The sequence below is a fragment of the Oculina patagonica genome, chromosome 13 (genome assembly GCF_052425735.1).
Source record: "Oculina patagonica isolate OP01 chromosome 13, crgOcupat, whole genome shotgun sequence".
NCBI lineage: Eukaryota > Metazoa > Cnidaria > Anthozoa > Scleractinia > Oculinidae > Oculina > Oculina patagonica.
Genome location: NC_135770.1, coordinates 34,267,890 through 34,293,237, shown reverse-complemented (window position 1 = coordinate 34,293,237; position 25,348 = coordinate 34,267,890). Strand labels below are relative to the sequence as shown.

The 25,348-nt window shown below is 40.4% G+C and overlaps 3 protein-coding genes across 3 annotated transcripts; all 3 read left to right on the top strand.

Annotated features, from left to right (window-relative positions):
- Positions 1–133: 133 nt before the first annotated feature.
- LOC144637158 (uncharacterized) lies at positions 134–9,752 on the top strand (the record flags this gene model as incomplete). Its single annotated transcript, XM_078496298.1, has 16 exons — positions 134–385; positions 952–1,206; positions 1,504–1,759; positions 1,919–2,137; positions 2,667–3,211; positions 3,464–3,718; positions 4,139–4,394; positions 4,570–4,788; positions 5,303–5,931; positions 6,189–6,443; positions 6,741–6,996; positions 7,156–7,374; positions 7,845–8,422; positions 8,811–9,065; positions 9,183–9,437; positions 9,618–9,752. Coding segments are annotated over 15 exons (4,674 nt in total), but the record flags the coding sequence as incomplete, so codon positions are not given.
- Positions 9,621–17,407, top strand: LOC144634366 (matrix metalloproteinase-14-like). The gene is made up of 8 exons (XM_078493299.1): positions 9,621–9,836; positions 10,357–11,255; positions 11,954–12,193; positions 12,354–12,612; positions 13,331–13,549; positions 14,035–14,386; positions 15,196–15,404; positions 17,108–17,407. The coding sequence occupies exons 1-8, from the start codon at positions 9,758–9,760 to the stop codon at positions 17,260–17,262; spliced, it is 2,412 nt and encodes an 803-aa protein (XP_078349425.1). The 5' UTR covers positions 9,621–9,757; the 3' UTR covers positions 17,263–17,407.
- Positions 17,408–20,167: 2,760 nt separating this feature from the next.
- On the top strand, positions 20,168–25,060 carry LOC144635695 (matrix metalloproteinase-24-like). Its single transcript, XM_078494777.1, has 6 exons — positions 20,168–20,430; positions 21,558–21,812; positions 22,487–22,730; positions 23,186–23,407; positions 23,797–24,076; positions 24,384–25,060. Exons 1-6 carry the CDS (start codon positions 20,332–20,334, stop codon positions 24,871–24,873), a joined length of 1,590 nt encoding a protein of 529 aa, XP_078350903.1. The 5' UTR covers positions 20,168–20,331; the 3' UTR covers positions 24,874–25,060.
- Positions 25,061–25,348: the final 288 nt, after the last annotated feature.

The following is a 25,348-nucleotide window of genomic DNA, read 5'->3' as shown; positions in this document are numbered from 1 at the left end:
ATTGCGAAAACTGAGACGTCAGACATGGAGTCGTCAACAGAGACATCAACCACCGAGTTGACAACAGCGGCAGAAACCATCGATGCGACAACCAAAGTTTCATCTGAGAAAACAATCCATGTGTCCCAACTAAGGAAGTACCAACAGGGACAAGAACCACCGAGATTACCACCGAAAGAAAAGCCATAGAGACGACAACGAAGGCAACAACAATCGAGGCGACAACCAAGAGGAAACAGCCACTACAGCAACATCCGAAAGCACAGCCGCAGATGCGGCAACCAAGGCGGAATTCACTGAGGGGACAGCAGTACCTAACACGTTAAATGATCCTAGCAAACCTTCCAAAGACGTCATTGATTCAGTCAGTTATCCAGACGTTTTGGTAAGTTCATGTTGTTTATTTCTGGTAAATGAGGTAATTACAGGCAGTGGAACCTGTAAACTGGGAGAAACTTACAGCTGGGTGTTTCTTAATCAACACCGTCGAGACAACGAAAGCTTCTTTGGTTCAGTCATGTCAGTTTTTTTTAAAGACGTTTTGGCGAATAAATGTTGTTTATTTTTGATCGAGGCTTGGACATCCATAGACAAAGCTAACCTAGACTACCAATTGTGCCACCTTCTTAGTCGACCACTTCTTAGTAGGCGCATCTTCTTTATACACCCAAATGCCAAGGCTAGGTCTCTCATTTGACAACCTCCTTATAGCAACCATTGTGCGTTTCTCATTTCAGCTGGATTCTTGACGACTAGTTCTTAATGTGCATATTTTTTCGTAACAAACATATTGTTCACAGTTGTTAGAAAAAACTGGTTTCCAGGCGATATTATCATCAACAAAACTGTTCGCTTTGTTATTGAGCAATTTCTTCTTGTAACAATATGGTTCTTACTTAGTTTAAGTTCAAACTACTTTTATTAATGAACAATTTTAATTTTAATTTTCAGGAATGGATGCTTAAATACAAAATTGTCAAACCTGGACAAGCCGTTAATTTCACGAACAAAATCTCTATAATTCAGCACAGGGCAGGAATTAATGTAACTGGAGAGTTAGACTTTGAAACTAAAAAGCTGTTTGTAATTCCTCGATGTGGAAACACAGAGGCCGAAGATGAACCGTCCCAATACGGAGCAAGGTCAAAAAGAGACAAACCTGATAAACGAAACGATTATCTTGAGAGGATTCACAAGATAAAGCAGGTCAGTGTACTTTGAAATAACCGTACCGGCAAGAAATTTAACAAGCTGGTGGCAGGTCATTACCTTGCACAAATGTGTTCATACTGCCTTCTAAAGAATTTTATTACACACTGCCAGTAGTCCCAAATTCTTCATTTGGATCGTGTACGGCGAAAAGCAAAAACTGTACGTAATCCTGTGTTTGTTTGATAATTTGTTTCCAAACTTATTCTCCTCTCCCTCCAAGATGCAGCAGAAAAGGTAGAAATTGCTTTTAGTTTGTTTCTGTCAGTCAGTAAACAATCTTTCCTTTCCTAGGCCCTGACCTTCCGTATCCTGTCATACACATCTGATATGCCTAAGGTTGTCCAACAAAAGATACTTGCTAAAATGATGGACAAATGGGCCAAAGCAATTCCACAGTCGGCCAGAATCAAGACACGACGTTCAATCGATCCAGACGAGAAGGCCGGCATATTAGTTCGATTTGTAAAAGAAGATTACGGAGACGTATATCCATTTGATGGAGCAGGAGGATCAATAGGGCACGCTGTTTATCCAGACCCTGACACAGGTAAGAATTAACGCGGTCCAGATAAACGCCCTGAAGTTAAATTATGAAAATGCCTATGTTGGTTCAACTAGAGCCAAGGTTTTTTCAGCCTTCGCGAGTGAACCTGAATTCTAGGACAGCCAAAATTATTAGTATATAATCTACTATAATACTTCCCAGGTTTGCCTACTGAAGTCCATTTTGATGATGAAGAAACATTTACCACAGAAACAAGCAACGGTATTAATTTGGATTGGGCAGCGATTCATGAGTTTGGACACAATTTGGGTCTGGGACATTCCAACGTTCGGGAATCCGTCATGTACCCTTGGTACAAAGGGTATTCAGAGAACATCGAACTTAGCAGTGGTGACATAGAAGAGTTGCAGGCTCTTTACGGTGAGTAGAGCTACGTGTCAAAAGATGGTTTTGTTTGTTGTTAGTGCGCTCTCTCCCTCTGCTGCACCGACTTCTTCCCACCGGTTTATACCGCGTGGTTTTCAAAGTTTGTGGTTTCCGCTGAAGATCAGAGGCAAAGGAACAGTGGGCGAGTCACGTAATAGATATCTTATGTTTTTTGATGACATTTGGATACTCTTTTTGACATTATTCTTTTGGATAAGCAGTTGGGTACTGACTGTGTACTGGGCACTCTAATGAAAGAGTTCTCTTTTCACACATACGCACACAAATGCAGTTGCGGCTGCTACTGTGGACCTTAAAAACAGTTTCTAATTAATAATTATTTGTTTTCGTTGGCAAAAAAACAACGTCAGTAGCAGTACCTAGCTACCAGTTGCCATATTTAGGAATTACAGGTGCCTTATGGTACTATTAATAGAGATAGGTGACCGCTGAAGAATATTAAGTATGATGTGTAGTCTTACTCTGTACCAATAAATGTCGTTCTTGTTGTTGTAATTATTAGCACCGCCAACAAAATCTAATGCCACAACTAAGGGCACGACAGCCAAGCCAACAACCACGAAGGCGTCAACAAAGACAGCAACCATCAAGACGTCGACTCAGGTCTCAACGACCGAACCGTCAACCATTGAGACGTCAACTGCAACAATACCAACTGAGGCCACAACTAAGGCGTCAACCACCAACCCATCAACCATTGAGGCTTCGAGCGAAGCAATAACCACCGGGACGTCAACCGTGGAAACAAACACCAAGGCGTCAACCACTAAGACACCAGCCTCAACCAACGATGCCCCAACCAAGGCAATAGTCACTGATCATGAGGAGTCAACTCATCTTGCACCAACCACAAAAGCTACAACAGAAGCAACATCCACCGAAACAAAAACTAAAACATTACCGACTGAGGCCACAACCAAAGAAACAACCACCGAGACGTTAGCCAAGGCAAATGACACCAAGGCGACAGCAGCGCCTAACACATTAACTGACCCAAGCAAACCATCTAGAAAAGTTATTGATTCGGTCACTATAAAAGACGTTACGGTAAGAAGATATTGTGTACCTCATATCCACTTTGGCAAGGCTTTGTGTAAGAACATTTCAGCTGTATGAATTCTCCTAACAATTACAAGTTCCTCTGCCCTGACCCCTTTTCTCCGGTTCATACAAGCCTTCCGATTAGCAAAATAAATCGTTTGAACCAAAACGAGTTGTTCACATTTACACTGCTTAACTTCATTCTTATTAACATTCTAACTCCTATAACTATTGAGCCAGAATTTTTTATATTTTCAGGAATGGATGCTCAAATACAAAATAATCCAACCTGGACAAGCCGTTAATTTCACGAACAAAATCTCAATAATTCAACACAGGGCAGGAATTAATGTAACTGGAGAGTTAGACTTTGAGACTAAAAAGCTGTTTGTAATTCCTCGATGTGGAAACACAGAGGCCGAAGACGAATCGTCCCAATACGGAGCAAGGTCAAGAAGAGACAAACCTAATAAACGAAACGATTATCTTGAGAGGATTCACAAGATAAAGCAGGTCAGTGTGACAAATAGAATCATCCCTCTCCGCAAGGAGTTTATCAATCTGGTGGCAGGCTAGCATCTGCATAAGTGTGTTCATACTGCCTTTTACAGAATCCTATAACAAACTGCCAATAGTTCCAAATTCTTCTTTGATCGTATAGCGAGAAGCGAAAACTGTAAAAACGTCATTGTTTGTTTGTTTGTTTTTCTCCAAAGTTCATCTCTCTTCTTTCTCCAGTGGAAGATGCAGCGTTTTTTTTTTATTTTTAATTTAAATTTTTTAAAATGAGAATCAATTCAGGAGCGGCAAAAAAAAAAAAAAAAAAAAAAAGACCGAAAATATTGAGTTATGAATATTCCTGACTCAATTTCAGTCAGTTTACTGCCTTTTTTGTTTCCGTCAAAAAGCATTTAACAATCTTTCCTTTCCTAGGCCCTGACCTTCCAGATTCTGTCGTACACATCTGATATGCCTAAGGATGTCCAACAAAAGATACTTGCTAAAATGATGGACAAATGGGCCAAAGCAATTCCACAGTCGGCCAGAATCAAGACACGACGTTCAATCGATCCAGACGATAACGCCGGCATATTAGTTCGATTTGTAAAAGAAGATCACGGAGACGTGTATCCATTTGATGGAGCAGGAGGATCAATAGGGCACGCTGTTTTTCCAGACCCTGACACAGGTAAGAATTAACGCGGTCCAGATACCCAACATTAGCTAATTAACGCCCTGAAGTTAAATTATGAAATGCCTATGTTGGTTCAACTAGAGCCAAGTTTTTTTCAGCTTTCGCGAGTGAACCTGAATTCTAGGACAGCCAAAATTATTAGTATATAATCTACTATAATTCTTCCCAGGTTTTCCTACTGAAGTCCATTTTGATGATGACGAAACATTTACCACAGAAACAAGCAACGGTATTAATTTGGACTGGGCAGCGATTCATGAGTTTGGACACAATTTGGGTCTGGAACATTCCAACGTTCGGGAATCCGTCATGTACCCTTGGTACAAAGGATATTCAGAGAACATCGAACTTAGCAGTGGTGACATAGAAGAGTTGCAGGCTCTTTACGGTGAGTAGAGCTACGTGACAACAGACGAATTTGTTTGTTGTTGGCTGTCTCTCTTTCTCGGTTGCTCCGATTTCTTTCTACTGGGTTATGCGTGGTTTTCGAAATTTCGTGTTGCCTCTGCCGAGGATCAGAGGAAAATTACTATTGGGCGAGTCACTTACAGATCACTTTGGTTTATGATGACCTTTGCAGATACTCTTTTATGACATGCATTTTTCTTTTGGATAAACGACTGAAAACAGGTCGCTCTAATGAAAGGGTTTTCTTTAGTCACAAATTAACTACATGAAAGAAGTTGCAGCTGCAAGTATGCCCCTTGAAAATAGTTTTAAAAGTCAAACAATTTGTATCCGTTAGCGAATCAACAATGTCAATAGCAGTGCTAAGCAATGGCCATATCAAGGAATTAAAGGGGATTCAAGTTAAGTAGAGAAAGGTGTCCGAGGAAGGTTAAGTTTGGTGTTTAGTCTTGCTTTGTATAAATAAATGTCGTTCGTATTATTATATTTATTAGCTCCACCAATAAAATCTAATGGCACATCCAAGGTCACGACAGCCAAAGAAACAACCACCGAGGTGTCAACCGCGACAACAACCATCAAGACGGCGACCAGGATGTTAACGTCCAAGCCGTCAATCATCCAGACGTCAACTGAAGCAATACCAACTGAGGCCACAACTAAGGAGTCAACAACCAAGCCATCAACAATTGAGGCTTCGAGCGATACAACAACCACCGGGACGTCAACCGTGGAAACAAACACCAAGGCGTCAACCACTAAGACGCCAACGAAGGCGACAACAACGGAGCCGTCAACCATCAGGGCGACAACCGACGCAAGAAATAACGAGGCGTCAAGCAAGATAACAACAACCGAGTCGTCAACCATCGATGCCCCAACCAAGGCAACAATCACTGAGGAGTCAACCCATGTTGCACCAACCACAAAAACTACAACAGAAGCAACATCCACCGAGACAACAACTAAAACAATACCAGCTGCGACAACAACCAAAGAAAAAACCACCGAGACGACAGCCAAGGCAAGAGCCACCAAGGCGACAGCAGCGCCTAACAAATTTACTGACCCAAGCAAACCATCCAGAGAAGTTATTGATTCGGTCACTATAAAAGACGTTACGGTAAGAAGATATTGTGTACCTCATATCCACTTTGGCAAGGCTTTGTGTAAGAACATTTCAGCTGTATGAATTCTCCTACCAATTACAAGTTGGCTCTGCCCTGACCCCTTTTCTCCGGTTCATACAAGCCTTCAGATTAGCAAAATTAATCGTTTGAACCAAAACGAGTTGTTCACATTTACACTGCTTAACCTCATTCTTATTAACATTCTAACTCCTATAGCTATTAATTGAGCCGGAATTTTTTATATTTTCAGGAATGGATGCTCAAATACAAAATAATCCAACCTGGACAAGCCGTTAATTTCACGAACAAAATCTCTATAATTCAACACAGGGCAGGAATAAATGTAACTGGAGAGTTAGACTTTGAGACTAAAAAGCTGTTTGTAATTCCTCGATGTGGAAACACAGAGGCCGAAGACGAATCGTCCCAATACGGAGCAAGGTCAAGAAGAGACAAACCTAATAAACGAAACGATTATCTTGAGAGGATTCACAAGATAAAGCAGGTCAGTGTGACAAATAGAATCATCCCTCTCCGCAAGGAGTTTATCAATCTGGTGGCAGGCTAGCATCTGCATAAGTGTGTTCATACTGCCTTTTACAGAATCCTATAACAAACTGCCAATAGTTCCAAATTCTTCTTGATCGTATAGCGAGAAGCGAAAACTGTAAAAACGTCATTGTTTGTTTGTTTGTTTTTCTCCAAAGTTCATCTCTCTTCTTTCTCCAGTGGAAGATGCAGCCAGTCAGTTTACTGCCTTTTGTTTCCGTCAAAAAGCAGTAAACAATCTTTCCTTTTTTAGGCCCTAACCTTCCGTATCCTGTCATACACATCTGATATGCCTAAGGATGTCCAACAAAAGATTCTTGCTAAAATGATGGAGAAATGGGCCAAAGCAATTCCACAGTCGGCTAGAATCAAGACACGACGTTCAATCGATCCAGACGATAACGCCGGCATATTAGTTCGATTTGTAAAAGAAGATCACGGAGACGTGTATCCATTTGATGGAGCAGGAGGATCAATAGGGCACGCTGTTCATCCAGACCCTGACACAGGTAAGAATTAACGCGGTCCAGATAAACGCCCTGAAGTTAAATTTTGAAAATGCCTAAGTCGGTTCAACTTGGGCCAAGGTTTTTTTAGCCTTAGCGAGTGAACCTGAATTTTAGGACAGCCAAAATTATTAGTATATAATCTACTATAATTCTTCCCAGGTTTGCCTACTGAAGTCCATTTTGATGATGACGAAACATTTACTACAAAAACAAGCAACGGTATTAATTTGGATTGGGCAGCGATTCATGAATTTGGACACAATTTGGGTCTGGAACATTCCAACGTGCGGGAATCCGTCATGTACCCTTGGTACAAAGGGTATTCAAGGAACATCGAACTTAGCAGTGGTGACATAGAAGACTTGCAGGCTCTTTACGGTGAGTAGATCGAGCTAGGTGTCAAAACATAGTTTTGTTTGTGGTTGGCGCTCTCTCTCCCTCTGATGCACCGATTTCTTCCACCAGCTTATACGTGCGTGGTTTTCAAAGTTTGTTGCCTCCACTGAAGATCAGAGGCAAAGGAACAGTGGAGGAGTCACGTAATAGATATCGTTATGTTTTGTGATGACCTTTGTAGACAGTCGTTTTTTGAAATTATTCTCTTTTCACACACACGCACACAAAGGCAGTTGCGGCTGCGACTGTGCCCCTTGAAAAACAATTTCCAAATTTAAATGATTTTTATCCGTTGGCAAAACAGCAACGTCAATTGCAGCAGGTAGTGGCCATAATCTGGAATTCCAAGTGCCTTATGGTGTTATTAGTAGTTGGGTGACCGCTTTGGTTTAGTATGATGTCTAGTCTTACTTTGTATCAACAAACGTCGTTCTTATTGTTATAATAATTAGCACCATCAACTAAATCTAACGCCACAACCAAGGTTACGACAGCCAAAGAAACAACCACCGAGGCGTCAACAAAGACAAAAACCATCAAGACGACGACCAGGATGTCAACGATAGAGCTGTCAACCATCCAAGCGTCAACCGAAGAAGTACCATCTGAGGCCACAACTAAGGCGTCAACCACCAAGCTGTCAACCATAGAGGCTTTGAGCGAAGCAACAACTACCGGAGCAACAACTACCAAGGCGTCAATCACTGAGAAGTCAACGAAGGCGACCTCAACGAAGTCGTCAACGGTTGGGGCGACAACGGAAGCAAGAAATAATGAAACAATAACCGAGTCATCAACCAAGGATGCCCCAGGAATCACTGACGAGCCAACCCATCTTGCACCAACGACAAAAGCGTCAACAGAAGCAACTTTCGCCGAGATAACAACCAAAGCCATATCAACTGATGCGACAGCCAAAGAAGTAACCACCGAGACGACAGCCAAGGAGACAGAATCACTCAATAAATTAAGTGACCCAAGCAAACCGTCCAAAGAAGTCATTGATTTAGTCACTATAAAAGACGTTGAGGTAAGAAAGTATTGTGTCGCTATAATAATTACAGTTAACTCTCTCTAAAAAGGTCACTTTCCGTCTTTTAGGGAGTTGAGTTACAGCAAAATGACTGAGAAACGGCAGAGAAGGGACCAACACCAGGTGTCCGTCTTATAGAGGTGTCCGTTAAGAGAGAGTTGACTGTATATTAATTTAGGCAAGGCTTTGTGAAAGTAAATTTTAACTTTAGCTCGGTGAACTCCCCTACTAATTTTCTCTGCCCTTACTCTATTTCTGCGGTTATTGCTAGGCTTCAGGCCAGCAATCTCTTATAAATCAAACTACTCGTTTTCCTGTTAACTGGTTAACTTCATGCTCACCTGCAATATAACTCCTACTGAGCTGGATATTTTTATATTTACAGGAATGGATGCTTAAATACAAAGTAATCAAACCTGGAGAAGACGTTAATTTCCCGGAAAAAATCTCTGTAATTCAGCACAGGGCAGGAATAAACGTAACTGGAGAGTTGACCTTTGAAACTAAAAAGCTATTTGTAATTCCTCGATGCGGAAACACAGAGTCGGAAGACGAACCGCCCTTAAACGGAGGAAGGTCAAGAAGAGACAAACCTGATAAACGAAACGATTATCTTGAGAGGATTCACAACTTAAAACAGGTTAGTGTTGCCTTTTAGTCGACCCTCCTTACAAGAAAAATAACTATCTTCCGAAAGAAAGAATGGAATTCCTTACAATCTGAAAAACCTAATATTGGACAATTTTTCCTTCTTTAGGTCCTTACCTTCCACATCCTGTCATACACATCTGATATGCCTAAGGATGTCCAACAAAAGATACTTGCTAAAATGATGGAGAAATGGGCCAAAGCAATTCCACAGTCGGCCAAAATTAAGACACGACGCTCTATCGATCCGGAAGAGAAGGTCGGCGTATTAGTTCGATTTGAAAAAGAAATCACAGTGACACATACCCATTTGATGGAGCAGGAGGATCAATAGGACATGCTGTTTATCCAGACCCCCACACAGGTAAGAATTAAAGCCGTCCAGATGGTCTCACTAAACCAGCATGATACATTAAGGCTAATTTAACGGCTCACCTCCATCTACGAATGTGTACAAAATACTTTGGTGACATCAAAGCCAAGCTAGGTTTTATGTTTTTGTGAGTAGATCTGAATAGTACTGATCTATTATAATTCTTCCCAGGTTTGCCTACTGAAGTCCATTTTGATGATGACGAAACATTTACCACAGCAACAAGCAACGGTATCAACTTGGACTGGGCAGCGATTCATGAGTTTGGACACAATTTAGGTCTGGAACATTCCAACGTGCGGGAATCTGTCATGTACCCTTGGTATAAAGGATATTTGGAGAACATCGAACTTAGCAGTGACGACATCCAAGAATTGCAGGCTATTTACGGTGAGTGTACTAACTAAAAGCCAGACAAAAGATGTGTTTATTGTGGTCTCTCTCGTTCTCCTACTTTTTTAAACCATCCTAGAAAAAGTTGAGAAAAATTCGTAGTTTGTCTGTTCCAAGCAATCATGCCCAATTACACTGGAACTTCCATACGAACCTTTCGCGACTACTTTTAAGGACCGATGGTTTGAAATTTTCTCTTGTTTTAACCTACACTTATAGCGACCATTTCACAATTTTCGATCTCATTAAGGGCAACGAAACGCCTTACAACTTAAATCTATAGATGAAATTTGATTATATCATAGCAAGCATATCCGCGGAATCTTTAAATTCAGCCGATAAGCCTGCACCATAACCCAGTAGTGCTTGCTGATAGCTTGAGCAAATTGCTTCGCCTGAACATTTTTTTCTCGTGTGAGTTATCTAGAGTTGTTCTAAGCTATCGCTTCAAGCAACTCTTACGCTTCTTTAATTTCGTACCTTCCAAACTTTACCTTAACATTGATTATATTCGCAGGCAAACAGACGACCACGACAACCACCGAGGCGGAAACTACTCGAGCGACGACCACTGAGGCTACAACAAACCAGACAACAATCACTGAGGAGCCAGGCCTTAAAGCTACAACCACCGAGGCTTTTACTACCGAGGCTTCAACCACAGATACGACAACCACCGAGGCGTCAACCACCGATACGACAACCACCCCCCCCCCCCCCCCCCCCACCACTCAACACGATACGACAACCACCGAGGCGTCAACCACCGAGGTATCAACTCATGCAACACCTACCGAGACGTCAAGCTCCGAGGCTTTCTCTACCGAGGCTTCCACCACTGAGACGAAAACCACCGAGGCATTAACTAACGATGCTACACCCATTGAGACGTCAAGCACTAAGGCGACAACCACCGACGCGACAATCACTGATGAGTCAAGCATCGAGGCTACCACCACCGAGGCGTCAACAACCGAGGCTACACCCACCGTGACGTCAACCACCGAGGCGTCAACCACGGAAGCTTTCACTACGGAGGGTATAACCTTACTTGCGGGGATGACAATCCCAGAGACAACAACCACTAATGAGACAACCACCGAGGCTCCATCCGCTGAATTTACGACCGTAGGGGCAACCACGAAGAAAATGACCACTGAGGTGGGAGCCAAGGCAACATCCACCAAGACGTCAATCGAGACAACATCTACCGAGACGACAAGGACGACAACAGCCACTAAGGCATCAGCTACAGAGGAGACAACTACTGGGTCATCAACCAAAGCAATCATCACCGAGTTGATAATCGGAGCACTGAAAACCCAAATGATAAACGAAACGACATCTATCACGTTAACTGACCCAAGCAAACCTTCCCGAGACGTCATAAATTCAGTCACAGTTCAGGATGCAGTTGTGAGTAATTGTCGTTAAGATTTCAATTCCATTCTAACTAATCATGAGATAATTAAAGTAAGAAACTCAGTTGGTAAAAATGGCCGGTGCATTGCACGAATATACTGATAGATGTTACTCTAAAACTTGTTTTAAGCTGAAGGAACTTCCCACCAATTTCAGTCGCCTTCGTCCATTTTCAAACTGGAAAAATCGTTTCACAACAATATTGCTTTTTCTGTAAACAAGTTCGTCGAGCCCTTACCTCAAGTTATCCTCACACAGCGGTCAAACGCCACGCGCGTGCGCAATTCCCGCCAAAATTCTCCATACAAAGTCTTAAATTTTCCGAACGCTTTCGCTAAAAGCCAAAACTTGGCGTCGTCTTTGGAAAGTAAAGGTTTATACGCAGCTTATGGATGGGAAATTTGATAATTGATCTCCACTGCGTTTCCCAGCTTGAAATTTTCTTTCACCGTACTATTTCTATAACAATTTCTTACAAAAGTTTGCTCACTTTCGAGTCAAATTCTTAGAAAAGTTCGAGCCGGCGAAAACCGGAGGTGACGTTATTCCAGGTCTGGACTCTCTCTTCTCGTGCCTGGATTCAACCCCTAAAAAGGGCACGCGGAAGAAAGAGTTCAGCGACCTGGACTACTCACGTCGTTGCTTAGCTTTATCACTCTTATTTATCTGAGCTATTCCTATTTCTTCTCCAGAAATGGATGGAAAAGTACAAAATAATCAAACCTGGAGAAACTGGTTATAATGTCTCCGAAAAGATATCTGTTGTTCAGCACAGGGCAGGAATAAATGTAACTGGAGAGTTAGACTTTGAAACTAAAAAGCTGTTTGTAATTCCTCGATGTGGAAACACAGGGGACGAAGAAGAGCCGCACCCATACGGAATAAGGTCAAGAAGAAATAAACGCAGTTATCCGTATTGCAGTATAATACAGGTTGGTGTGAATAAGTTTTAAATAGCAAAAGTAATTTCTGCGTTGCGAAAATGAGCCCCAGCATTTAGTGAGGTTAAAAAAAGGTTTGCTGGAACACATGGAACCCGGTAAGAAGTCTATTGTTACTCAGTGCAGTATAAAACAATCTTCTTTTCTTTAGCCCACCTACCAGATCGTGCAGTACTCCCCTGATCTACCTCAACATGTCCAACAAAATATTCTTAGCAACGCGATGAGCCATTGGTTCAACGCCATTCCACAGGCGGCTGCATGCAGCAGGAAGCGACGCTCGTCCGATCCGGGCAAGAAGGACGCCGACATACTAGTTAGTTTTGTTAAAAGACAACACGGGGATGCATTCCCATTTGATGGAGCAGGAGGATCAGTAGGACACGTGTTTTATCCAGGTGGCAACACAAGTAAGTATAGGTTACTCCGTCTTAAAGGGACTATGTCACGGATTTTAACTGATTTTTGAACCGTCAAAATTTATATTTGTGTCACAGAAAACCTAAAAATAATAGTCCATTTTTATTACAAATTGTTATATTAGCGCACTGAAACTGTTAACGAGCCTCTTTGGCTGCGGTTGGCTCGGATGGAAACAGATTGCAATTTGAAAAAGTTAGGCAAACGTTTTCAAGTCTTTTCCACACGTCTTCGAAATATTGATATTTATAGCCGTAGCTTGATTTCTAACCGCAAATTAAGGATATATATTCCATTAGATGTTCAAACACTTATTTTAGAACAGTTTAGACCAAAAATCTGCAGAATCCCTGTGACATAGTCCCTTTAACGGTCACCTCTCTAGCGTTGGTCACTGACATACTTCAGATCAGTCATTGTGGTACTTTACTTAAACAAGGTAGGGCTCAGAGACACCTTAAGACAAAAATATATCAAGAAACATAATCTCTTAACGAGTATTTTTCAACTTTTTGGCTTCGAAATTAAACTTGCTGAAAAAAGCCTTACTGGTTTACAGTAAATTAACGCTTTTAAGCCGCACCAACGAATAGTTGTGATAGAATGCAAAAGATAGGAAGGCCTAAACTGTTGTGAGCTACCTTAAGCTTCTGTAGTCTTTAGGATAACCGAAATAGTTTAAGATTAGAATTCTTATCATTTTTTCAGCTGTGCTGGCTGAAGTTCATTTTGATGACGATGAAACATTCACCACAAATACGAGCAACGGCATCAACTTGGAATGGTTGGCGTTGCATGAATTTGGCCATAGTTTCGGTATGGTACATTCCAACGTGCGGAAATCCATTATGTACCCTTGGTACAAAGGTTATATCGAGAACATCACGCTCAGCAGTGATGATAAAGAAAATTTACAGACGCTTTATGGTGAGTATAGTTAAGCAACAGATAAATAACGTGTTGTTGTTGGTTCAATTTTTGCTTTCATGTTTCACAGTCTCCGGGTTCTGCTCGCGTTACGCGTTTTCTTCCATCCAGTGATATTCTATATTGACGAGTTTGAGGCATTATTTTCTTTGTGGCGAACAATCAGTCGTATACTGACGCTGTTAACGTAAAGGCAAAAAGTTATTTTATGATTATGGACTTTTACACCGAATTGCCTGATGCATACTCTATAGATTGTCAATTACGCAAAAAACCGTCTACCGATCATTTGATGGCGAATATGAGGAAAGAGCAGAGCACCAATGTACTCGCAACTTTGGGGCTTTTATACGAATCTTCCCGGAATGAACAAGTACAATAAACTTTTGTGAATCGTTGCGGCCCCGCCTTGAAAATTATCTTAAGATGATAAAAATCTCACTGAGAAGTCTGCCTGTTAAAATGATTTACATTTGATTTCGTAGACGAATCGACTACTACAGCTACTGTTAAGACCACTACAGAAACACCACCAACAAAATATGATCCAACAACCAAACCAACACCACAGGGCATAACCCAAACCACCACCGAGGAGCCGACTACTTCACTTCCGGTTTTGGATGTTTGCAAAGTGAAGAAGTTTGATTCCTTCATGATGGGCATGGATGGCAGGACATATGTGTTTAGTGGGGACTATTTCTGGGTGCTCTCTGTTAATCTCAATGTAGAAGACGGTCCAATAAAGATAACATCTAAATGGAGGGAGCTCAAAACACCAATAAACAGCGCGTATACAAATCGTGAAGGAAGGACCGTGTTCTTTAAAGGAAACGAGTAAGTCTCTAGCTACTTTGTAGTCGGGGGACATGGGATCGGGAAGGCTACGGGAGGCAGGAGAGGAAAGGACGGGAAGCGGGATTTCCAAGGTGGTGTGCCGGGAAAACTCAATCAAATAGCGCAAGTTTAACCTCCATTTCTAGGATCAATACTAAGGGGACACGGACCATGAATGAAATGGCGCCCCTGTAACTGTTCATCAGTAGGATACCTAAAATGCGTGCAATTCCACAATGTGCTTCGGCAGCATTATATCAATTTTAGAACGTTTTAGGAGGAGCCAATCACGATGTGAGCACAATTACAGCAAGACATATTAATTCGGAAAATAACGCATAATAAATGTAAACCGTTAAGTTAAGAACTAAGCACATTCCTTGAGGAATCGGCGTTCGACTATTGTTTAACTCTAATGGCTTCATTACAGATTGTGTTCCTTTGACCAATCTAGATACCATGGATACCGTAAAGGTCGTAAAGTAACTGCTCGTAATCCTAAGAGAGACAGTATGGTGTAATTTATGTCTTCCCGTTTTTTCGATTTATATACATAATGAAGAACGCAGTTTTGGACATGTTGGTTGTATTGTGTAAAATGATTTCGCGTAAATGTAATAATACATTTATTGCGTTTTTTTCTTAAGTATTCTCTCTTTTTTAAATCATGGGCAACTGCGTGCGTTCGCAGGCTTGGATACGCCGAATTGTTCTAATTATTAGTCATGACTAATCCGTTAACAGTCACGGGCAAAAAACAAGTTTGTTGCAGAACGTTGGACTTAACATCGGACTTTTGCATTACACAGGTACTGGAAGTACTATGGGTATGTTCTTGAGGAAGGACCCAGAGACATCAGTCAATTCGGCCTGCCATCGACACTCTGCAATCCCGATGCAGCGTTTGTTTGGGGAGGCAATAAAAAGACATATTTCTTCAAAGGCAATAATTATTGGCGTTACAACGAGCACAAGGCGGCTGTAGATGATAATTACCCGAAGCCCATTTCTGTATGGGGTAAGGAAAGTTACGATTTATATTTGTCGCGTGTAGCATGTGATACCCGGATGTTAGGGACGGAACATTATTTTCTATGAGGGGGGTATGAAACATTTTCCTATTCAAACTTTTTTTAGTTTATGCACCTCTGCAAACATTTGTTTTCGAAATGCAAACTATGTTTTATTATACATATCGTGTTTGCAAACAATTTTTTTTTCTTTTCAGGCCCTGGAAACAATTTTTGTCAATATATTTCATACCCCCCCCCCCCCCCCCCCTTCCTTCTTCAAAAAATATTGGTCCGTCACGGCCCTAAGTTAGGACGGACACTTTTGCCTGGGAAAATCCTTCATTATATTATGACTTCTAATACTCAACGTTCTTTCGCCAAAATCCGGCGCACAACTGCACTGAGACTGCTCAGCAGGAGACTACATAATGAATCAATAAAGATCGGCATCCTCAACACGATAGAACTGAAGAGGGTAGCAAAGGGGGCATCGTGAACCCGTTTCACGCACAATTTTTAACCAAATTCACGTGTCACGTATACCGTAATGATTCGATTAGCGCCCGGAGCGCTTATTTACTTTTGGCACCTGAAGGAAGGGTGCATATTTGAGACAGGACGCTTATTCGGAACAGGGCGCTTATTTAATTTTTTGAAAAAAAAAAAACCCAAATGTTCAAAACAAAACTTCAATAAATATTAAGATAACTAACAATAACAAAAACTGCAACAGTAACAAATTGTTGAAGGTTCAGTTACTTTCAAAAGAATTGTTCATTATAGCAGTAAATATACACATGTACGGTACGGTGAATGTTCATGAGTTTATCTATTTGACGTCGACGACTTTATAAGAATAGAATAGAATAGAATAGAATAGAATAGAATAGAATAGAATAGAATAGAATAGAATAGAATAGAATAGAATAGAATAGAAAAGAATAGAATAGAATAGAATAGAATAGAATAGAATAGAATAGAAAACCATACAATAGAATAGAATAAAAGCGCTTATAGAGGGCGCTTATTCGGAAGGGGGCGCTTATTGCAAGGAGGGCGCTAAATCGAATCATTACGGACTCACGAATCGCGTGTCTTTTCTGCTATTTTCACGCGTCACGGTCTAATTTTTACCCTTTTCATGCACGTGTCAAATCCTAAAAATGCTACCCTCAACTGAAGGGCGCTTATTTACAAGAATACGCGTACTTTAATTCCTTAAATAAAATGCAAATTTTTTCCCTAATACATATTTGCAAAAGCTGTTTGATTTGGTTAAATTGTTAACTTTCTGTTCTACTGAAGTAGAGCTCAGTTTAGCCATGACCGCGTAAAAGCTTAATTGAATTTAACGAAAAAAGTTTGCGAGGAGCAATCGTCCAATAACGCGTCAGTGGAAATCCACTATTATTGATTTCCACTGTCGCGTAATTTAACGTACGTTAACGGGCGTGAATTTTACTGGATCCCTCCCCCTCAGTTACTTGCGTTAAATAAAATAAAGAAAATTTATGGACGTCTTGCGTCCGCTGAAAAAAATTGAACCACATTCATCTTTTTCCGCAGAAGCAAGAAGTCCGTATCTTTTCTTTATTTTATTTTAAGCACATAAATCCAGTTAAATTCACCTGCGTAAAATACGTAAAAGTACGAAAAATAACGCGACAGTGAAGAAACAACTTTATATATCTTTCAATTGACGCTTTAGGATTCCCACATTACATGGATTCCGCTATGACCTGGAGTGGAAACAAGAGAACTTACTTCTTCAAAGATGGCGACTACTGGAGATTTGATGACGGTTGGTTTGAGCTAGAGAGAGGATATCCGCGCAGTATCACCGCAATTTGGATGAAATGTTAAATTTCAGTTCATAGACTTGGAACTTTAATTACCTTTTTAGGAAGTCGTTGGAGATCTAAATTTATATTTTTCTAAGCATCGCAAGCTTGATCTGACTTAGGATACATAGATTATCTGCAATAAAGTTATAAACGTTTAACGTTGATTTTTTTACAAACAACTTGACTTGTGTGAATATTTCGTGTTTGTTTGTTTTTGTTTTTTTTTCTTTCATTTATCATCATCATCATGTTTTATTTTTACCTGCGAGGGTTGACAACTAGAACGCAAAGGGAGCGCGTGAGTCACGAACGCGAGACAGTCACGCGAGGGTCACGTTCACTTCGCGTGCAACAAGAAAGTCAAGAAACCACCTCCAACCAAAAGGGCAATTGTGCGAAGAGCACCGTCGGTACTTTCTCGCAAAAAAGAAATAAAGCTAAATAAATCTCTCGCAATACTAAGGGCTAACCTTAGATCTAACAAATTTAAAATGAAGTGACCTGACCACTTCATGAAAAAAATATCTCAATTGAAATCTCATTTAAAGCAATGTCACGTGATGCGCGCAGAGGACCAGAGGTGACGCATGACACCCAATTGCAAGCCGGAAGGAACACTGAAATGTTAGGAGATAACTGCCTGCGTATAAAAGGAAGGCTACAGCGCAGAACTACGTATGTAATTAGAGGTTAACACACGAGTTTCCTGATTATGGCTAAAACCTTTTACAGGCAAAATGCAACTCAACAAATTAATTTGTAGTTTACAGGGCCGGACAATTTTAGGTGAGAAACGTTTTACAAGGAAAATAAGAGCAAAAAAATTTAAAGATAGATGTATAAAACAAAAACTTCAGATATCGCTCCTTACGTTTTGATTGTTTATTATCAAAAGAAAATTACCAATTTAAAGAGAAGAAATTTACGATAATTGAAATTCATTCATAAACATTTTCAAGTAACAAAAAAAAAAATATATTTGACATTGAACAACCGCTAACCGCAGACGACAGACTCTTTCCTTCTTGTATAAACGTCCCATTTTTGGAAAAAAAATGGTATATGGAGGCAGTGCCTTAATAGCAACCGCAAAATATGACAGGAAGAGAATAGTAAATTTGTTTGTTTTACCGGCTTCCCTTATGACAGAATGATGCGGCGACACGATGAAAAAAGGTCGCAAAACTCTTATTTATAGCTTTCTTGTAGAACGTTCAACCAAAAACAAATCGCAGAAATTGATAAAAAGTTTTGTAGTTGAGATTGGTTTTGTGGCAGTCATATCTGCACAACCGGCGCATCCTTAGTTACTTGTTAACATTATTAACTGTACACAGGAAATAAACAGAATAAACCGTGTATCGAACTGCGTAAAACAGTCGCAAACAAATTCTAGTAAAAAACACTAATTGTTCTCTGATTAGGGGACTCCCCTACCCACATTAGGCCTCCAGGCAGTGTAGGCGGAAGGCGGGAACAGAGCACTGGGGCGTTTTACCAAAGGGTTGTTCAAGGGCATCTTGGTTTATGACTAATAATGTTATGACGTGGGCCACGATATCAAGCTGATATCAGTACACATTGACTGCCCAATTTACGTCGGGGCAGATATCTTGTAAGTTTCACTTTTGAGTACAGAGCTAAGAGCTGAGCTAAGTACGGGAACATCTTATAAATCAATACAAGTTGCAATATTAGTTTAATGAGAGCAATTAGAAGAGAGTATCAAATGTTCTATGCCTAACTAGATCCGTTTTTAATAGTCAAATAATATAAGTTGCCAAAATGTTTATTCTTTATAAAAACATGTTGTGGTTACACTTTGTAGGAGATCAGTTCATGAGTAGATTTGAGTTTTAGGGGTATCAAATGGTCTTTGCGAGCATTTGCGAGCATGCAAGCACAGCGTTTTTCTTTGCGAGGACGAGCATTGACCGAAAAATTAGCCTTGCGAGCAACGAGCACTTTTCAAAAACCTACCTCCACTAAAAACCGAGCATGCGAGCACTTGTAAAAATGTGCGAGCACGAACAAACGAGCACCCACTAAAATTTTGCGAGCATTGCGAGCACTGCGACATTTTGAGGGACCATTCTTGACTCCTAGTTTTATATTAAAATACGATTTAGTAGACACGAGAAAATGTATCTTTCAGACAACCTCAAAACAATGAACTGGATGAAAGAACTTGACTTTAGATCATTGCTTTAGATGATTATGGATTTTATGGCAAAACTATTCTTCACAATCTAAATAACAATACCACGTCCTCTTGTTCAATTGTCATGGTTGGTTGTGTCTATTAACTCTGGTTGTGTATTGTACTGTACTACAGATGCTAAATTTAACCAGATATTAGATGAAACTGAAAGAAAGGCCACTATTTAAAGTGTTTGTTTTCCTCGAAATATTACGCTGCACACGTGCTGTGTAATGAAAGGAAATCGTTTTTGGAAGTCTTCCTCGAGTTTTTCAAAAGTTTAATCTGTTTAATGAAGGCCAGACTCGAATTGCGAAAGCAGTGTAATTTACACTGAACAGTTAATAGTTAATGCAAAGGTTAATGACGTTACCGCTACAAATCGATTTCCTAATATGGCATTATTAGACACTTCATACTAATGCCTTTATCTTTGGGCCCGTTATTATTAAAAGCTAATCGACCACAAAATCTCATCCCTGATCCGTTTCCGTGGAAAAACTGCAACGAAATCTCAACGCTACTTGCAAAGCCTCGTTAAAACGTTCTATTTAACGTTCCTTTGCCAGTTAAATGAAGATAAAGCTGTGATACTGGTTCAAAATATCGACACATTTGTAAATGGACTATAGTACACCGCGTTGCGGTTTGTTAATAAATAGCTCACTTCCGTTCGCGCTTCAGTTGTCATCAGTGTCACCGACACACCTTCTGTGACGTAAACGTTGCGGGCGAGGAAACAGTGTAACAGGAACTTTAAAATCTGTAGTGTGTGGGTCGTTTGCAACATAGTATATATACACCACGCTCTGCCAAACCGAAGCTACACACTTCGCACCGTCTAGAAGACAGCAAGCTGAACCGGCGTCAAAACTGTTTATTTATTCCATGGCTCAGTATTTATTCACAGTCTTTATTCTTTGCACCCTTGCTGCGTTGGTACGTGGAAGAGCAGTCGTTAGTCCAAGAAAACAAGCGGAGCTTATGGTAAGTTTAAATAGTCAGCGGTGATGCTGAATCTTGGTTATTTCATTTTAATAAGCTGTATTACTGCGTGGGTCTCTTAATTATTACCACAATGACTAGGAGTTCATAAAAGCAACGTCAGACGGTATGCTAAGGATTTTATGCTCGGCATAGATAGAGTTTAGAAGCATACCTACTGTGATGGTATGATCTAAAGCGCGTGTTACACGCGAATAACTTATTAACTTGTTACGCAACAATCAACTAATCTCTTGAACACTGTCAATTGTGTTTGACTAATTCCCTAGTCTAGCACCCTGCTTTAAAAACCACAACAGCCAGTTCTTGATATAATGACTAAAGAGCACATGTTATGGCAATTATTCCATAATTATCAGTTTGCCAAAGCGACCTAGACGGAAATATGTCTGTTATTTCACGGCAGTCGATTCACATGCAAAGTTTGTTTATACGTTAAACAATGACTCCCGTTCTGGTAATTAAAAGAAAAATATCGACAAAATAGTAGTACAACAAACTTAGCAATTTGTTTCCCGTGTCGGCAGAAATTTTTCAGTAGAAACAACTCCAGTAAAATCAACAAAGAGATATTAAGTGACGAATACGATTATACGACTGACGATTGGAAGGCTCTCTTTTTCCGCCGTATCACACAAGAGTGATAAGCAGTTATCGAATTCCTATTCACGATTTATGCATTTTACTATACAACATTATTATTCAAATCGAACTGTGTTGCCTTTTGGCTGCTTAATCTAAAATAAGACCCCTTTAAGGTCTTTTTCGTTAGTTTATCAAAATTTCAGGTGGGCAAAGATGGTGCATATACATTTAATCTGAACAGTATTTTTTATGAAGCTGCGGGCTTTACAATTACAAACAATGTACGGAAAACTAAAAAATTCAACTGTGCTCTTTCTAACATACATAAATCCTCCAAATGAAATCAGTAAAATATTTTGTCCAGCATTCACGGTAACAATTTGATACCGAATTCCGTTTTCCTCTACCACGGTTTTTTTTATTATTATTATTTTTTATTTTTTGCCGTTGAAATTAGTATTTAGATCAGTAAACAGAATATTTACGTTCACAAAAGGAGCTAAGATTGCCGTTTTCTCCGCCAGGACTACATGTCTAAGTATGGATACCTTCACCAACCTGACCCCAGAGAAGGAACGATGCTTAGCAATGATGACGTCACATTTGCCGTGAAAAACCTTCAGCACGTGAGGGGCCTGAAAGAGACCGGAAGTCTTCAAGATCCTGACACAGTCTCTCTTGTCGACGGCAAGCGGTGTGCGGTGCCGGATTTTGGGCCAGCAGATAATGCCAGGAGAAAACGTCGATATGCGACACACGGGACAACATGGAACAAGACGGTAAGGGAAACACATTGCAATAATGTGACAGGCGAAAAACTGACTAAAGGAGCACTGTCACGGATTTTAACAGATTTTTGAACAGCCAAAATTTGTATTTGTTTCGTAGGAAACGTTATAATAATGGCCCATTTTTTTAAAAAAAAGTACTATATTAAAGCAATGAAACTGTTTGGCTGCGGATGGCTAGGATGGAAATGGATTGCAATTGAAAAAACTTTTCAAAGTTGTTTCCGCGTGTCATCAAAAAAATCGATATTTATGGCCGAAGTTTGATTATTATCTACAAATAAAGGCTGTATCTTCTAGTAGATGTTCAAAGATAATGTTTTTCATGGGCTAAGTTGCCTACCACTAACTTCAAAACAGTTAGACCAAATTCACGTGACAAATACAAAAAATCTTCGGCAAGAATCTTCGGTCTCTCGGCGCCTCTCTCCACCAAGGGTAATTAACTGTTACCAGCAAAGTTGAAACAACGTGGAAAATTATCAAGGAGGGGGTGACTTTCGATGCATGGAATAGCGTCCCATCCAGGGAGAACAGCAATAGTTCTAGTCGATTCATCCTCAATCTGTCTAGGGAAACTAGAGCTCAGTGTCCGCGCGCACTGCAAGCCACCCGGCTTAATTCCTTTTTCATGCTCATAACTTAGACTTTTCTTTCAACAACAGGACCTCACATACAAAATCGTCAACTACACACCGAAGCTCACCACAAAAGAAGTCGACGACACAATCAAGAAAGCCCTCGACAGATGGTCAAACGCGAGTCAAATCAAATTTAAGCGCGTCACTGATCCCAATACAGAAGCCGACATTTTGATTAAATTTGTAACTGGTTACCATGGAGACGGCAGGCCAGCTGACGGGCCTGGGAAAGAGTTGGCACATGCGTTCTTTCCGCTTGATAATAAAGGTATGGAAAATTATGCAAAGTAAAAAGTGTAGACTGTTCACAGTTCCCCATTTTTAAGTGAAGTCGTAGAGGTCGATCGTTGAATTCGAGGGGCCGCTTTCTTACAAGCGGGCATTTTGCACTCTCCCCAGCTTTCGCTCGCCTTCACAAACCAAGATGGCGGCCCCTCGAACTCAACGATCGACCTCTTCGACTTCACGGAGGAATAAGGGACTGAAACAGGCTATAAGGACGAATTACATTGGTTATATTTTGCTTACGTTTATAACTGTCTCAGAAAAAAATGTATACTGCAGCAGTATCAGTCATAGGGCCCAATAGGAGATATTATTTCGTTTGTGAGAGTTAGCTACGTAAATTTGTTATTATTATACTAATATCATCAATTGGAAGTAATTAGTGGCTCTTAAAAGTCAAATTAATGTTAACGATCATAATTTATTACCTTTACGCAGGTATTGCCGGAGATTTGCATTTTGATGCCGATGAAGATTTTGACGTAAGTGGCAGCGTCGACAAAGTGGATCTCAACTGGCTTTCTCTGCATGAGCTCGGCCATAGCCTGGGACTAGACCATTCCTGGCACCCAGACTCCGTCATGTTTCCGTTTTATCTGGGATATATCCCGGATCTAAAACTTGATCGGGATGACGTGGAAGGCATTCAACAACTTTATGGTAAGAATTAAGTAACACAGACTTCATTCCAATTAACCAACCATACAACCAATCAATCAATCAATCAATCAATCAATCAATCAATCAATCAATCAGGCAATCAATCAAACAATCAGACGATCAATCAATCAAACAATCAATCAATCAATAAATCAATCAGACAATCAATCAATCAGACAGTCAAACACCCAATAAATAATGACGTCTTTAATGGAAGCACGTTATGGCGGTTTAATGAATTCCGTTTCAAACTTGACCAAATCTGACTACCTTGTCAGGCTTCTAACGAATTTTGAGACCAGTTTGAATGCAAAAAGCTTGTTTATGCACGTGTTATTATAATTATGCATAACAGTGTGACATATGTTCTTTTCTTTTTCTTTTCACAGGTAAACCGCAAATTGAGCTCGCTACCCCTACCCCACACACCAGACCCACAGATGCCCCTGGTGTACCAGATATCTGTCAGCTGGAGAAGGTTGATGCCATGGTGATGACAAAGGACAAGAAAACCTACGCCTTCAGTGGTGCCTACTTCACGGAGATCAGCGACGAAGGGGCTGGTGAAGTGATGAAAATTAAGGACCACTGGAAGGGGTTAGAAGACGACATTGACGCTGCAGTAACTAGACGGTCTGATGGAATGACGTACTTTTTCAAGGGTAGCAAGTAAGTTCACTCAGTTTGATTGAACGTTCGAATTCACTCGCGCAAATCGTTGACAGCCGTGGAATATACCTCACAAAGTCAATCGAACGTAAACGACTTTTTGGGTCTAAAATAGCCCACTTTCGAGTCATTAAGACCGCAAAATGAAATTAAAGACTAAACATACGATGTCAGTCACAAACACTATGTAAAATGTTCACACAACCAGTAAGAACATTTTTTTTTTTTTGTTTTTTTTTGAGCAAAAAAAAAAGAAAAAAAAAAAAGGAGTATTTCGATTTTAACAACAAGTATTTGCTTTCCACAGTTACTGGATCTTCAGAAACATGCGCAAGCTAAGAGGACCCACCCACATCAGTGATTTAAACCTTCCCGATGACGTCATCGGCATGGACGCGGCCGTCGAGTGGCCTGGAAATGGGCGCACGTATTTCTTCAAGGGAGACAGGTACTGGCGTTATGGGAGTTGGTATTCGAAAAGAATTGATCCTGGATATCCCAAGAAAATAAGCGCAGCTTGGCTGAACGTACCTGATGGCTTGAACGCTGCCTTGCAATGGAAAAACGGCAAGACGTATTTCTTGAAAGGGCGGCAGTATTACGCGTTGAGGCGTCGTGGGAGACCACGTGTTGCGTCTGGTTACCCCAAGGATATTTCTACCTATTGGATGGGGTGCAGCGCAGGTGGACTAACGAAGGGAAAGATTTCCCCTGGGAAATCATCTTCTTTAACTGTTTTCCCGAGTATTCTTGTGTTACTTGGAAGCTTATTGACATGTCTAAGATTTTATATTTAAGTCAGTTGGTAAAGTCCACACCTCACAGGTGCAAAGAAAACAGCGGGACAATTTCAGTAAACGTGTTCGTCCGAGAAGAAAAAATAAACTCGCTATTTTAAGAAACGTTTCAAAGTTTCTTGAAGAGAAACACTGGGATATCTAGATCTGCTAAAGATAAATTCATAGAACATTTTCATTAGAGAAGAAATATTTCAGCTGTAAAAACAAATCAGTTCATTGTGGTAACAATTTGTATATAACGTGTAAGATAGAGAAGCGATTATATTTGATCAATATATTATAGAACCGTTTAAAACATAATAAAAACAATGGGAGAAAGTATTCTGATGTAAGATTATTTTGTCCTAAATTTCAACTCATTTGCGATTACCTGTGTTACTAAGAGACGATCTGTATTTTTTTACAAGGTCAAGAATTGTATATAAAGAAATGTATGTAAACGCCCAAGTTAGTACACAAACTTAACAATTAA